The 15,355-nt window shown below is 41.4% G+C and overlaps 1 protein-coding gene across 7 annotated transcripts in view; it reads right to left on the reverse strand.

Moving 5' to 3' along the window:
- The window catches only part of ulk4 (unc-51 like kinase 4), a 101,127-nt gene that overhangs the window by 65,939 nt on the left and 19,833 nt on the right, over positions 1 to 15,355 (reverse strand). For all 7 annotated transcript variants that reach the window (XR_004568216.1, XM_034207669.1, XM_034207670.1 and 4 more), the window contains 3 exons: positions 2,618 to 2,779; positions 1,891 to 2,076; positions 318 to 445 (listed from right to left, as the gene is read on the reverse strand). Coding sequence is in view for 6 of the 7 variants with exons in the window: in XM_034207669.1 (XP_034063560.1) it covers positions 318 to 445; positions 1,891 to 2,076; positions 2,618 to 2,779 (476 nt within the window). In the remaining variant the exon portion in view is untranslated. The remainder of the gene's footprint in view (positions 1 to 317; positions 446 to 1,890; positions 2,077 to 2,617; positions 2,780 to 15,355) is intronic.

Genomic DNA, 15,355 nt, shown 5'->3' on the forward strand with positions numbered 1-15,355 from the left:
ATACCAATATATCCATGTTAATGGCTTTTTGTGGTAGTTACAACGGATGCAAATCTTACAGAAGAATACTTTCACAAAAACTTGAGCTTTAGATATCCACTAGACATATTGAAGGGATATCATTTCATAAAACCATTAATTACTAGGTCACAGTTAGTGACAAATTGTAAGCTATTTTTCTAGTTTGACAAACTGACATATGTAATCTGGCTATAAGCATATTTTAATTACATATTATTAGGGAAGAGACCGTGTCTATATGTATGAGTGAATGTGCAGGCCTGCATGTGTGTGGGTGTGTGTTAGTGAGTATTTACCTGTGCTGACAGCAGAATAGAAGCGTGTGTGTGTTGTCCTGTATCAGTAGCAGTAGCAGTAGTAATGCTTTGGCTCTTGTTACTGTGGATGGACTCTCTAGACAGCGTAGCACCTTCAACACCAAATCCTGCAAGACACAAACGAATAAAGCTGAACTGACAGGTTGTGTATGTTTCTGCTGCTGAACAGTCAAGTCAAGTTGTATATATATGCAGTGTATATGCTTACAAACCCAAAATGTTTGCATGGGAACATCGCATCCACAAAGGTTGAGTTTGAAGAGAAAACATGTTTGCACACTGTTCACAGCGCTATGTTCTGATGTTATCACATTATAAGATATTACTGCAATGTCTCCAAATCATGTATGCAAAGAAATAAGAATGCAACATTTTCCCTGAGGTGTTCAAAATAAATCTGAAAATGCTTCGACTAACTGGCTAAAACCTAATCAGCTCAGACTTCATTATCACACAACATGCGCGCACACACAACACACATACACACAAAACAAACTTGTATGCCCACAGCTACTTCCGACATCCATTCACTCAGCATAAACTCTGTGGCAGTAACTGGTTGGGAAAATGTGCGACTGGCCAACATTCATTACCATTATCATTATCACCAACACCATACGCTTCTGACTGTGTGCATGTGTGAGCGTGTGAGAGAACGTGCATGCATGTGTGTTTATGTGGTTACACACCAACTTAATTAATTTCAAAGCCCCGTAGTGTGTGCCTAGCTGATAAGTCCCTCCCCACTACCCATAATGCTTTGCTGAAGTAGAAGGCTGCAGCTCGTTCATTCAGCCAATTAGCCCAGATACTGACACACTCTGCAAATTAGCATATGTGCATGCACACACACACACACACACACACACACAGACACTAACAGACAGAGTTCTGTGTAAACAAACTCTTGGACTATCTGTCTTTGTGCCAGGGGAAGGAGAGAGGAGCGATTGGGGGGGTGGGGGGGGGGGGTGAATGCATATCAGTGTATAATTAGAGCAGAGTTGAAGTACTAACTTTGTATGCTGGTGTTAAATTGGAAATGCTCAATGCAAATAAATTCAGTTCTGAGTCAATTACCAATGCCAGACTCCAAGTGAAAAAACCTTCAAATCAATTTGAGCCCCTCTGCCTCACCAAGATTAGCACTACGTACGGTACTGTATACATACTAGATATGCTGCATTATGAAAATTAAATAAGTAATTTCTCACAAATTAGTTCACGCACAGTTCAGCAATAGTTCATGTACTGCGAGGAAAAAAGAGAGAAAGACGGAGTGAGTTGTTTCTCTTGTTGTGTTCAAATCTCCATATTTGGCACTTTCCTCTTAAACATCTTTAAATAAATCGACTTGTGATGTTCCTACATACATTTCCAGTAGAATCTCTCCATAGCAATATCAATCAAACGTAAGGCTAAAACAATACGGTTGTTAGTGTCTAGGTTTGATCCAGGTCCAGTTGATAAGTTATCTGCATGTGTTTCCATTTCACATTTTGCAGTATATTCTTACACTCTTATTCAGGTGTGCAAAGGCGTTTATACGCACCGTGCTCTGTGTGACGCGGTGTGTTTGGATGGGTGAGGTGAGCAGGGCCGTGGCCATAGCAGTGAGCAGGTGCTGCTGGACCCTGGCCCCTGCTCCACCAACGCCCTCCAAGATGGCCGCAGGGCCACAGGTGTCAATCACTGCCAAGAAGACTGCTGGGAGCACCCGGGTTAGCCTTGAAAGAGCCTGGAGACAAAGAAAGACAGAGGTAATGTATACCATTCATGGATTGTGGTAATCGGTAATGCCTTAAAATAAGATGCATGTGTTTAATATTGCATAACATGGAGTGACAAATTACAACCTACTAATTCTGTAATTTAAATTGTTTAAATCTATTGTTTTATTTACAAATTCGTTTATATGATTCACAATCTATAAATAGAGTATATCAATGCTGCTCGAAGGCTATGTTAATAGGTGTACATGTATCTAGATATGTGGAGGGGAAAGCTTACATTTGTTTTGTCATTTGTTGTCATTTACCATGAGAAGGTCATCAATTGTTATTATTTGAGGTCGTTCAGGAGTGGCCCGACATAGAAATATTATAATACATCTAAAATCTATAAGAAGATGTTCAAGTATCAGGCATATTTGCCTGCTTTTCCTTTTCCTAGTGCTTATAGGTCAAATATAGATGTAGGTATGTGAATATGTTTTTTCTCCACAGTCACACATACATGATGAAATCTATAAGTGTGTGTTTTCATGCGTGTGAACTCACAGAGATAGCAGTGACTCTGACGGCCTCCACGGTGGAGTGAGTGAACAGGTACCACAGGGCGGAGCCTATCTCGGTGGTAGCCAGTTGGTGGGAGGAGCCAGAGACAGCACTGGCAATGTTCTCTATGGCTTTTGCAGCCATGTGATGAACTATGGGATCAGCCTGTAAGACAGACACAAACACAGTGCAAGCATATAAACAACGACCAACCAGGTATTTTGACAATACATTTTATTAACAGCAACGGATCCTTTAATTATTGGGATTTTGTCAATTAGAGCTGTCAAACACATTCAACACTTCTCAATGGCAGAGTATCTCTTACCAAATGAATTAACAATGTGTAGTGTTTCATCACAATACATGATAAAGATGGCTATAGTAAAGGCAGTGTTTCCTCTAGGATGGAGTCATAGCAGCGGTGCTAAGGCACGTGGGCCCAGCATAGTGTGAGCGAGGAGCGCGTGGAATTTTTTTGTGTGTGCACGTGGGAAGTGCGCCCCGCCAATTTGTTTCTATGTGTCTGCCAGCACAAGAAAGGCTCTTGAGGCCTAGTACCAAGGCCGGTTCAAGAAGGAAAATGCTTCAATCTGGTGCACTTTGAGCACACAATTACTAGAGGCCTGATCTAGGGGGTTCAACTCTAAACACCCTTATGAAAAAGATTGGTTCACATTTTAATAATCAAATAAGTATGTGAACATAACCAATAACCTACCATAGCCAATAACAAATAAATGTAACTTGTTTTATTTTTGTTGTTCATTCATATCTTATTTTACCTAGTTAACATTTATTTATGCATATTTTTGTATCTCTCCAACTTTAAACGATATTTTTGGTTTACTGTCCTATAGTATACATTGGAATGATTTCAAACCTGTTTTTATTTATCCTAATAATTATAAAGGAGTGCCTTGGAAATATGTGTTTACATAATTTGTAAACACATATTTGTTTGAGACCCACTGAGATAACTTAGACTAAAATTAACTATCTAAACACTCAGAGAGTCCTTTACCTCACTGAGCCTCTCAGTCTGACAGGAGAGCTCTCCTCCACCCTGGTTGTAGAAACATCTACTTCTTATATCCGTTAGCGCAGCTAGCACCAGATTCAAATAACAACAGCGCCGGTACCGGTGCGCTCTCTCTCTCTCTCCCTCCCTCTCTCCCTCGCTCCCACGCTCGCACTTTGGCTGTGAGCTGCGGGCGCCTGATAAGCCAACACCCCCCACTTTCATCACTTACAGCGCCCATCGCACAGGGCAAATGAAAAGTGTAACCGGGGTGAAAAGGATGTTACATTTACTTAATTATGAATTTTGTTACATCAAGGCCGAAAATTAGGATGAGTGCCAACGGTCAAAAATGTTTTTTCCCCTCCCAGAGCTGCCACCGCAGGGCCCCCCAGATTTTTTTTTTGGGGTACCTGGCTGGCGCCCCCTAGCAGCGGAGCGCATATTTCAGCAGCGGCGCTGCGCCACCGCTATTTGTATATAGGGGAAACACTTAAAGGTATTGTTAATACAAATTCCTGATTACACCTATAATAATATAACACTGTCCATGTACCTTCAGAACATTTTCCTTAAAAATATTCAAACTATTTGAAAACTGAAAACAATCTTATTTTCCTGGTGCAATGTAAGACAGATGTTTTAGGAGTCTATTTAAATGTTAAAAGGATTTTATACCGTGAGCTGTTCAAAAACCTTGCAGCTCGAATCCAAAGTCCTCACACCAACACAATGACACTGATGAGTCATGACCCTCCTTAGTATAGTTACCATGCATAGTAACTGTATCATGCAGACCAAAAGAACATCATGTATGTGCTGAAAACCACTGGCATTTACCCACAAGGCCAGTAGAAATACATAAGACTAGAACAGCCTAGTGGTGATGTCTTCTATTTGACTAATATTTGTAAAGATTAGCTTTCCTACTTGTATGTGACACAGTGTGCAAAAGCATCCCAATAGCAGAGCATAGCATAGAGGGTTGTAGATTGATTTTCTTGCATACAGTATAACGAAATGCCATTGTGAGCAAAGCATTTTGCGGTTCATTGTTACAAGTTACAGACTGAAACAAATATTGAAAAATGTCACACACCAAAAGGCAGAAATGAACAAAGAACGTACGCAATCACAAACTGACAATTAGATTAGCTCCCGACACCACCTCGATACAAAAACGAGAGAAAGAGAGGTTGCGTGTGTGTGTGAGTTAGTGTGCAAGTGTTCGTGTATGTGTGTGTGTACTGTATGAGCCCACACCTTTGCCTGAGTAGGGAATAGTTGTTTGTGTTCAGACAATGGGGCCAGGCTAATGAAATCTCTGTGGCTGAGGAAATTAGTTTTTCCAGAAAAGTCATTGTTGAGAAAGACAGGAAGTAGAACAGAAGTGATTGCCTGTCAGGTTATTATTGTGTTTCACTGTGTTACATCACTTAGACGCCACTCTCCCTAGATATGAGATACAATAGTCTATTCACAAAACACATTTTGTGGCAAAGGTTCAGAATAACAGCTGAACACTAATTTCATCGTGGCAATTTATCATGGTAATTCTGAAAAGCGGTGCAGCTGACTGATAATGACATTATTACACTATTTCATTGTTGCATATTCTGCACATAACTGCACCAACTGTCACACGTTGAGATTATGTAATGTCTTTTTTTAAATCAAACTCACTCTTTGGAAATTGCCGATACAAACGTTTTAGTTGTTTTCTTATCACACAAACGCAGCGGAATTCATCCCAAACAGGTTCACATTTTCACAGGATCCACTTTTCTGTTATCCAATCTGTTGGCTCAGTATGTTTTCAACAGTCATAGATTGAGCTAAATATGACGGAATAAATAGCTTTTGTTTTGTTTTATTACCCTCCTCAAAGATCTAGGTAGCAGGTAGATAATGTGATTAAGATGCTGGAATGGTTTAGAAAAGTGTTTGTTTACAAATAAATACAATATAATACACCTCAGTCATCATTATAGACATCCATGTCAGAGCAATCTGATTGTCAAGTCAAGTTTTAAACCTGGGAGTTTATCCTTAACAACCCATTTCAAATTCCATCTGCATCAACATATTCACTATGAAATAAAAGCAAAATAATGTCCCTACCTGTGTCTAAAACAAGGTGAACATTTTATAAATAATTCTCTTATGGAGGAAAATGAAGCTCTGATCTTTTACAATGCTTCAATGGTCAGGCTGTGATCCACACTTATTTTACATTTGATGTAAATGAAAGACAGCCTATTCATCCACATGGGAACCATAATGATAACTGAGAGCTAAAATAACCTACCTATTTATCCAATATAGGACATTGTGCATTCAACACCAAGGGACTACGTAGGATGACAACATAATGAATCCTCTGGCACCCCTGCGGGAACCAGCAGAATGGACTGTTCCACGATTCCCCAGGCTAAGCGGGCCAGCTCACTAATGAGCCCACGGGGGAGCACCCACTGTCTATGTGTTTAATAGACTGTAGGCCTGCCAGGAGCTACACAGAAAGAGAAAGAGGGGGAGACTGGAGGAAGGAGAAAGAGGGAGAGCGATGCAGTGAGAGAGATATCCTTACATGTGGTGAGAAACAAGTAGCTCCAGCTCATGCAAGAAACTCCATCATTATGATGCAGAGAGAGACATGCAGGAGACCGAGGAAAGAGTGAGTTATTCTCGTTATAATTTCCCGCAGTATGAGCAACAAGTTCATCCAAGAAACACACTCATTGTATTATACTCAGTGTCCTACTTAAACTTCACATCTCCAGAATGTCAACTTTAAAGACATTAAAGTACATTTTTTGCAGCAGCTTCCCCAAAAAACTTTGCTACAAGGTCATTGCAGATTTCTTTTTCTTTGCAAGATTTGAATCTAAATACTGAGTGAGCTGTTATTTCTAGGGCCGGGACTTTAACGCGTTAATTAAGATTAATTAATTACACAAAAATTAACGCGTTAAAAAAATTAACGCATTTTAATCGCACTTATTTTTGCACCGCGGAACGTTTCTCACTGGATGAGTTTCAGGCGTACCGATTATACTGGAGCACCAACTAACGTTCATGACTTCAGACAACAACAAACCACAGTGAACAACAGTGGGAAATGTTGTTTTAAAAAACGGACGGATGGAAGCGTCGATAAGAGCACGGTTGTGTGCAAATTATGCAAAAAGGAATTCGCATATCACCGCAGCACATCAAGCCTCAAGTATCACCTCAATGCAAAACATATAGCAGCTAGCGTGGAAGCTAGCGTGGACGTTAGCCTCTTTTATCGCGTTCACACCAAAAAGAGCCGGTACTAAAATTAGTTCATGAGAAACTTTTTACCCCCACGAAAGTCCCTGCTAGAGAGCAGAGAGCTGCTAGAGAGCAGGGACTTTCGTAGGCTCTCTTGTGAGAAAAGAGCTATATTTCTGATTGGCTGGGCGGATTGCAAACCACGCCCCGTAAAACTCCCAAAAAGTTTTGTGAAGACGCCATTTTATTATCCTCGCATTAGCATTATTGGCATTAGCCCAGCGCAGAAACGCAGAGAGACTAACTTATGGCAACACAAAATAAAACATGGGAGCGGTGGAGATGAGGAGGTGTCGGCGTTCTGGCGATTTACTCGGAAGGCTGCTGGGACTCCCAGCAGCCTTCTACTGAAGCCAGTCCCCAACTCCGGGGACTTCCGGCCGGGGACTTTGGGCGGCAGTATACGCCGTGAAGTGGTTTGCGGCCTGCCAGTAAACCCAAAGCAGAAGAAGAAGAAGTGACGTCAGCGGCTTCATTTGCCTAATCCACCCCCAGGTTCAAAGAGTTCTCATGAACCTTTGTGGGAAAAGTACTGCGGTGTGAATGCGCCTAATGGTATACTAAAATCCATGTGAAAAAAAATTGCTTCTCACTGTTCTTAGGTCAAATATGTATATGCGATTAAAAATGCGATTAATTTAGATTAATTAATTACAAAGCCTCTAATTAATTAGATTAATTTTTTTAATCGAGTCCCGGCCCTAGTTATTTCATAAACACAATTTAAATCATACGACCACAATCCTTGTCCTCATAATACCACAACTCACCGGCAGTCTGTATTCAATCGACAGACCAAATTAAAACATTCTAGGAGATGATGTTGTTGCATTTAATTCAGTCTTTTTCCACCCATTCGTTTTTAAGATGAATATTCAGATATTAAGGAGAACATGTTCGGACAATCAATCATTTGACAGACATCACTAACAAAGTGCCAGTATGTTTACATAATGTTACTTTTGTTGTTTTTTGCAACAACAATGATTTTGATACATTTTCATTTTTTTGAGGAGGAAACCTGGAAAATGTGCTGTAATTGCTCTGGGATAAAACATAGTGGTTTTTATGGGTTTCAATGGGAACACCTTTCTTCCTAAGGGTCTGAATGTATTATGGTATACATTTTATGATAGACTTTATATAGAAGCTTAGGTGGAATTCGCAAAATTATTTAAAAAACAAAACAACTTCAATATTTTCCATAATGTCTGAACACAAACACATGATATGCATAATAAAGCCCAAATATGTCCTTTCTGTAAGGCACATGGGTTAAGACTAAAGAGATATAAAACTGTGGCTAATCATAGATTTTCTTGATTTGAAATTGGCATTGCTGAACAACCTTTAGTTTATCTTCCTCATGTATCCAGTTTACACGGGATTTCCATCAGGTTTCAACAGGACTAACTGGCCTCCTGGCAACTGGGCTGGAGCTCAGGGCTGACAGGTGAGATTTACAAACTTTGAAACCCTGGCTAAAAGAACATTGGGGAGAGATGAAAAGGCTAGGCGGACATGGAACAATAAAATCTTGTCTTCAAGTGTCCATCAGTGGATTAGTTTTATCCAAACATGTTTGCACCTGGCCTCGGAGTCTAAAGTAGAAAGAGATCACATCACAAATACTACATCACATGACTTTGACGCAGGATTTGTGTGTGTGCACGAGTGCGCGTGTTCACATGTCTGATGTGGTTTCCCTCTGTAATTAAAGTCCCTTAGAAGCCAGTGCACCTGGTTTTGAATGAGCCCCTATGGCAAAGACACAGACACCATCTATCAGCCTCACACAGAACATCTAACACCCCTAACAGCCACAGTCAAAGAGAGAGACAGCCTGTCTGATTAACAGGCTAGCAGACAGGCAGTGGGGCGTACAGGAAGAGGGAGGGACTAAACAACACAGCAGAAAAGAGCAACAAGTAGAGATGCAGATAGGCCAACGCAAAGAACACAGACAGAAAGACAGACAAGCACATGGGAAACAGGTTAACTAGCAGACTGAGGAGGAGACAAGGAAACAAACAGATAAGAACACAGAGATGCAGGTAGAAACAAACCAAAGGCAGAAGAGGAAAATAATGTGGCATGGAAAAAAGGACCGGCTAATATAAAAAGGAAAAAGAGGAAAGTTAGGTACACAAACTAACAAAACAAAAAAGTAACTGTACATTATTATGTTCTTTCATGTACACTTGTTTGAATGCGTGTTAACGTGGGTGATGGTCATCTTATGTTAGAGACACAAGGGTAGGACCCATGACTGTCTCCGAGGGTCCCCCTCTGCTCTTCTCTCCTTTGTGGAAGATAGTAATAAATCATTAATAGGGTGTGTGTGTGTGTGTGTGTGTGTGTGTGTGTGTGTGTGTGTGTGTGCGGGGGGGATTTATGCCTCCTGGCTCCTATCACTGTAATACTGTTCACACATCCTTTCTGCTGCACACACACACACACACACACACACACACACACACACACACACACACACACACACACACACACACACATAGCTTTTCAATCATAGGCAGCAGAAGCATCATCTTGTACAGACTCATAAATAATTTCCTGCAGCTCAAGTCTGGCCTGGAAACCTGCCTTTCACTCCATGCCATCCACTCCCCCTCTCCAACTTTCATGCTTTTTCTTCCTGACTCCCTGCCATCTCCTCTCCCTCTGCACTGATCCTTTTCTCTCTCCCTCTCTGTCACTCCTGCCATCCCCCACCCTCCCCCTCTCCACTGGTTAAACCACCACGCTTGTTCTGTCTCTGTGCCCCCCTAGTCGACCCCTACTTCAACTACAATGATCTCCATCCCGCTCTCTAGTGCTTTACTTGTAAATCAGGAAAACTCTCAACAGCAGCGGAGGGGGCTGGGGTGATCCAGGGGGTCAGAAACCGCATCAAAATCAAACCGCCTGGAGCGCATTAGACAGGGTCTTGGCGCTGTATCTCAATGCTGTCACGTAAGGAACAGTGTGGCACTGGATTTACATTTAGCACATTAGCAAACAATCTCATTCACACTGCACAAGAGAGACACCACTTCAACCAATATTAAGGTTACAGCTGGTCACCTATACAATCAGACAATATTTATTTAAAAAAAGGTTTTAACTAAGAGTAGCACAAACATCGGATTTGTAGTTTATGCTCATGTGCAATTTGAGAAATAATGATATTGAAGTGATATTTTCTCTGCTCCCAGAATTAAATCCACGATACTTTGCTGCAGTTCACACATATTTAGTTTCCAAACCAAGGTCAAGGAAAACCAAGGGAGAAAATCAATGTTCCTGAATCTCAAGTGGCTCCATCCAAGATTTGAATCATCATTAAAGAGCAGTTAGCTTAAGTTAAAATATATTATTTAAAGCTGAACAAATCAATATTACTATATTTACAATGAATCAAATGAATCTTCTGGATGTTAAAGGTGTTGCAATTTGTTATAAACATACAAACAATTGCAGCTTCTCAGCACAGCACTGTAAACTGTATTGGTATTATTATTTCATCTGGCATCTCACTGTTTTCCAATAGCAGCAAGAAGCTGAACCGGCTTGGCACCTCGCTGCAGACACATTTGATGGCAAGATGGTAAACACAGTCAAGCATTAAGCAACTTAAAAGCTGGATATTATGTTTCCCTTAGGAATTGGTGGGCTCCAAAATTGAGCTAAAATTGCTATAGCCGCATTCACACCGCAGGACTTTCCCTGGTACTTTGGTTCCGTTAGTACCAATAATGTCGCGTTCACACCGCCGGGACTACTCAGTGCCGGGAACTCTTTTGGCCATTTTCAGTCCCTGCTAGAGAGGTGGTACGAACCTGGTGATAAAAGAGTGCCAATTTATATTATATTTCTATTGGCTGGGCGAATTGCAAACCACGCCCTGTTAGACTCTGAATTTTTTTTGTTAGGCAGCCATTTTTTTCCTCGCTACAAAACCACATCCACACCTGAGCGAGTAGTTTTTTTGTACTTTAAAGCAGTTATGACCACACGTACTACAACACCGGAGCGGTGGAATGATGAGGAAGTGTCGGCGCTTCTGGCAATCTACGGAGCGTCCACACTACAGCTTCAAAAAAAGCTTGGAGCTGGGCGTGTCTGAAGCTTGGGGATGTTATTCAAGCAACGCGACCAACAACCAATAACATGAATCTCCCGCCCCCGACATACAAAGCAAAAACCCCCGGGGATTTTATGGGAGCAATATATATATAAACTCCCCAAACAGGCGAAAACCTACCAGTTTCACCCACTGTCTCTGCCACCTCCCTCCATGCCTGGTTCCTCCGGTTTGTATCCCGGTAGGTGAAGAGGGTCTGGTCATACAAAACCGGGTGATTGCTACGGCGATAATTAGTTTCTCCTCCATCTTTTTTTGAAATATAGAAATGAACGGCGGGATATCTCTCCCAGCTTAGACTCGGTTTGATTGGCTACGGCTTGAGCTGTCAGATTTTCCGAAACGGGATTTGATTGGCTGGCGCTGGCTACTCCGGCATCTCCGGCGGAGACGGACCGCTATGCTACCCACAATTCAGTTCGGCGAAAAAAAGCGGCAACGTGACGTCACCCCATTCAAAGTGAATGGGCAGATTGAAGCTGTCGACGCTGTCGACGCTGTAGTGTGGACGGGCCGTAACTCTGAGGAGGGGATGCAGCAGCTTCTACAGAAAGCAGTTCCCAACTCCAAATGTTTTGAGCGATGTTCGCAAAAGCTACTTGAGCTGGGAATCGTGCACAGTGCACACGGATGCCGGGTAAAAATAAAGAAACTCAGGCAGGACTATAACAAAATTAAAGACCACAATAATATGAGTGGTAACGATTTTCTATTGTTATTATATATATATATATATATATATATATATATATATATATATATATATTGCCACTGTTTTTTAATACTGACACCTTACTTGCACTAAGGTGTGTCTGCTGCTATATTGCCACTGTTACATTGTTTTGAAACTACTTACACTTTATTTTACATTTCACACTTTTATTTAACTTCAATTTACATGCATACGACACACCTGGAACAGCGTGATGCCGTTATTGTTATGTCTTGACTGTGCAATAAAACAAACAAACTGGCGAAGCTTTATTTATTGTGTCCCACCCATAGACTGTATATATAAATACCCACCCCAAATTTGCAGAATAGAAGAATGTGAGAGCAGACAGGTGTCGGTGGTTGAATTTATCTACAATGTTGCAACCTTGTGCAGCAATGGCAGGGGCAGAAACACAAGTCTTACACACATAAACACAAGTAATTTATCATGTCATTTGTTTTAGATAAATAAGGGGAAAAACACCAAACAAGGGTTAATGTCCTTTTCCAAAATCAGCCTGAGGGGGTAATATATAATAAATACATAAAGATAAAATCCATTGTTATAATGGGGTATTTTATTTGTAAATTACCCTTATTACCCTTATGAACTCCATCATGTCAGAGGTCGGAAAGTAAACAAACGCCTCATACAGCGGGTGGGCTTTATACCCCCTCCCCCCGTGTAGTTCTTCTTCTCTCGTTTTTTTTTGTACTCGCCGTGAAGTGGTTTTGCGGCCTGCCAGTAAACCCAGAGAAGAAGAAGACGAAGTGACGTCAGCGTAATCTTGCCTCAGGGAAAATACTGCGGTGTGAATGCGATTGGCACTAGCCCCCTGGCGGATTCAGTGCCGTGGTACTTTAGTGCCGGCACTAAAGTATGGCAAGTCCTGCGGTGTGAAAGCGGCTAATGAGATCCAAAAGACTACATGTTAAGTGTGAATTTGATCAAATTCCAACATTAGCGGTCTTCTCTTTTTGTTCACCGTAATATCGCTTAATTGTGTTTATTTGGACTGACATTGTTTTGTTTTTTATAATTTAATCAGGAAATAAAAACTGCAGAAAAGGGGCACAATGGGGTCTTAGTTCTCAATGGGATTGGCAGTACGATCAGCCTTATGCCTTGGGCTATTTGTCAGCCTGGTTGAGAAAAATGATATTAATTCTCTGTCTATATCCCTCCCCCACTCTGTCTGTCTCTCGTTAGATACTCAAGGGTGAGCAACCATATCTGCAGTCTTTCTGACCAGAAGTTCAACTTTGTATATAACCTATGGCAGGATTATCCAGGCGGATCACAGCCTGAGTCCCTCATGTGTGCTGTCTTCTTACTGGCTCTGTCACCTTGTTTGGTTTAGCAGACATTTGATACAATCACTGCTAAATGTTGTTATTTCACACAACCCTGGATGTACTGTTTGTTATTAAAACATGCTATAATAAAAATATATTGTGCATTTCAGTTACAATGTTGTGAGCTAGAAATTACTCAAAATGTTTTAACATTAACAACTCATGTTTGGAATAAGGTTGGACCCTGCTTTTTTTTTTTGGGCGGCAGTGGCTCAGTCTCTAGGGACTTGACCTGGGAACCGAATTGTTGCCGGTTCGGGTCCCGATCGGACCAAAAATAAATAGGTAGCTGGAGAGTTAAAAGTTCACCTCCTAGGCCCTGCCAAGGTGCCCAAGAGCAAGGCACCGAACCCCCAACTGCTCACTGGCACTATTTGACGCCATTTCTGACATCGAAAGTGACCGGAACTGGGCCTGTGACAGCGATGCTGAGGAAGATCTGACGTCAGAGCCCTCCAAGAACAGGTCAAGAGAGGAAGACGACGAGGAAGATGAGCCAAACAGCAAAGAATTCAGAAACTAAAAGGTTTGCTGACAGACATTTTACAGCTAGTTACAGTGACTGTAACACCATGTCTCCTGAAAGACGCCGTTTGATATCATATTGTCTGTTTTCAAATACAATCAGTGAAAACTAAAATGCCAAAATCAGATGTATTCAGTATTGACCAGGTCTTGAGACATTGTACGGGGAAATGTTTGGTTTCACGAGTAACGGGGCACAGAATAATCATGTGTTCTTCAACCAGAGACATTCTTTTATAAACATTTGTGTTGCACCTTAGGCACTAAAACACAAATTCCATTTTCAAGTTGAGATGTTCTGCCATTGCACCGGCATTGCTCATTTTCAGGGGACAGGGGACGGCAAAAAGCAGATTGCATTAACTTGCATAACACAGCTGTCCATGTCAGTGAGTTGCACAGAGTTATTGATTTGTAGATCTTTGTGAAATAGGTAGTACATTGAATAGTTTCAGGGCAAGTGCTTGAGGTAGATTGTACATTATTTCAGCCTTTTATCATTTAAGTGCAATGTCAACTTGCGTTGAACACAAACGGAATAAGCTGCGATATGGCACTCAGGTATTTTAGTTTTATGTAGTTGAAAGAGTATCAGTAAAAAACTGCACTTAAAATGTCACTATCATTCATCATTTTAATTCAAAAGTATATTTTGTATTTAAGCAGTACAATGAAAGCAGTAGAATGGCACAACCGAGTACATTTGTTGATTGCAAGTAATATTGTCATTTGATATAAAACGACGTTATTTTATATTTTCCTCCTATCGTCCGGTTGAGCCTCAGGTACTGTTGTTGGCAAGCTAAACGCTAACATGGCAAAAAAAACAATGATAGCAACCATTCCTATGCTAAGTAATACATTGACTGGGATGAAGGATGGTTTGGTCGCCCCCCTGAGACATCAAGTTTTCCTATATTTCTAAAATGATTCACAAATGGCATTTCTGTATCAGCAATGATATAGTTATATCTCAACAGTTTGTATATACGGCTCTCTATAGACGTATGATACACTATGGTATAGTGTGACCACCTTGTTAATTCCAGATAATGCAACTCCCATGAGACAAAGTTAGACTATTGAGACTGGTCTGTAATATAATAGCAAATACACAACAGGAACAACAGCCAGTCAGGGAGAGGGGAAAAGAGAGACAGGAAGGAGAGAGGGAGAGGAGGGAGGCAGGTTGGGTCTGGGGATGAGTGTCTGGTCTCTAAGGCTGAGTGTGTGTGTGTGTGTGTGTGTGTGTGTGTGTGTGTGTGTGTGTGTGTGTGTGTGTGTGTGTGTGTGTGTGTGTGTCCGTCAGCCTTCTCTCACAGCTCAATAATGATAAGTAAGTCAACCTCCTTTCTCCTCCCCTCAACCCCTCTCCCTGCTCCTGTCACACACTCACACACACCCCTGCTGTTCATCTCTCCCGCTGGTAATGAAGCAACAGTAGGTACTAGCTGACAACTGTGTAGACCAGAGTTTCATCTGTATTCATTCTGCTATGGCGGGCCACAACAGGAAGACCACTTCTGCCTGTGACAGACAAAACGACATGCATCTTCCGTCTCTCCCTCCACCTGTTCACTATATCTATCAGTCTTACCACCCAACAGAATTCTCCTTATTCAGCTGCGTTGGTCCACTATGTAAGAAGACTACAAAAGCTTTGTTA

This window comes from Gymnodraco acuticeps, unplaced genomic scaffold (genome assembly GCF_902827175.1).
Source record: "Gymnodraco acuticeps unplaced genomic scaffold, fGymAcu1.1, whole genome shotgun sequence".
Classification (NCBI taxonomy): Eukaryota; Metazoa; Chordata; class Actinopteri; order Perciformes; family Bathydraconidae; genus Gymnodraco; species Gymnodraco acuticeps.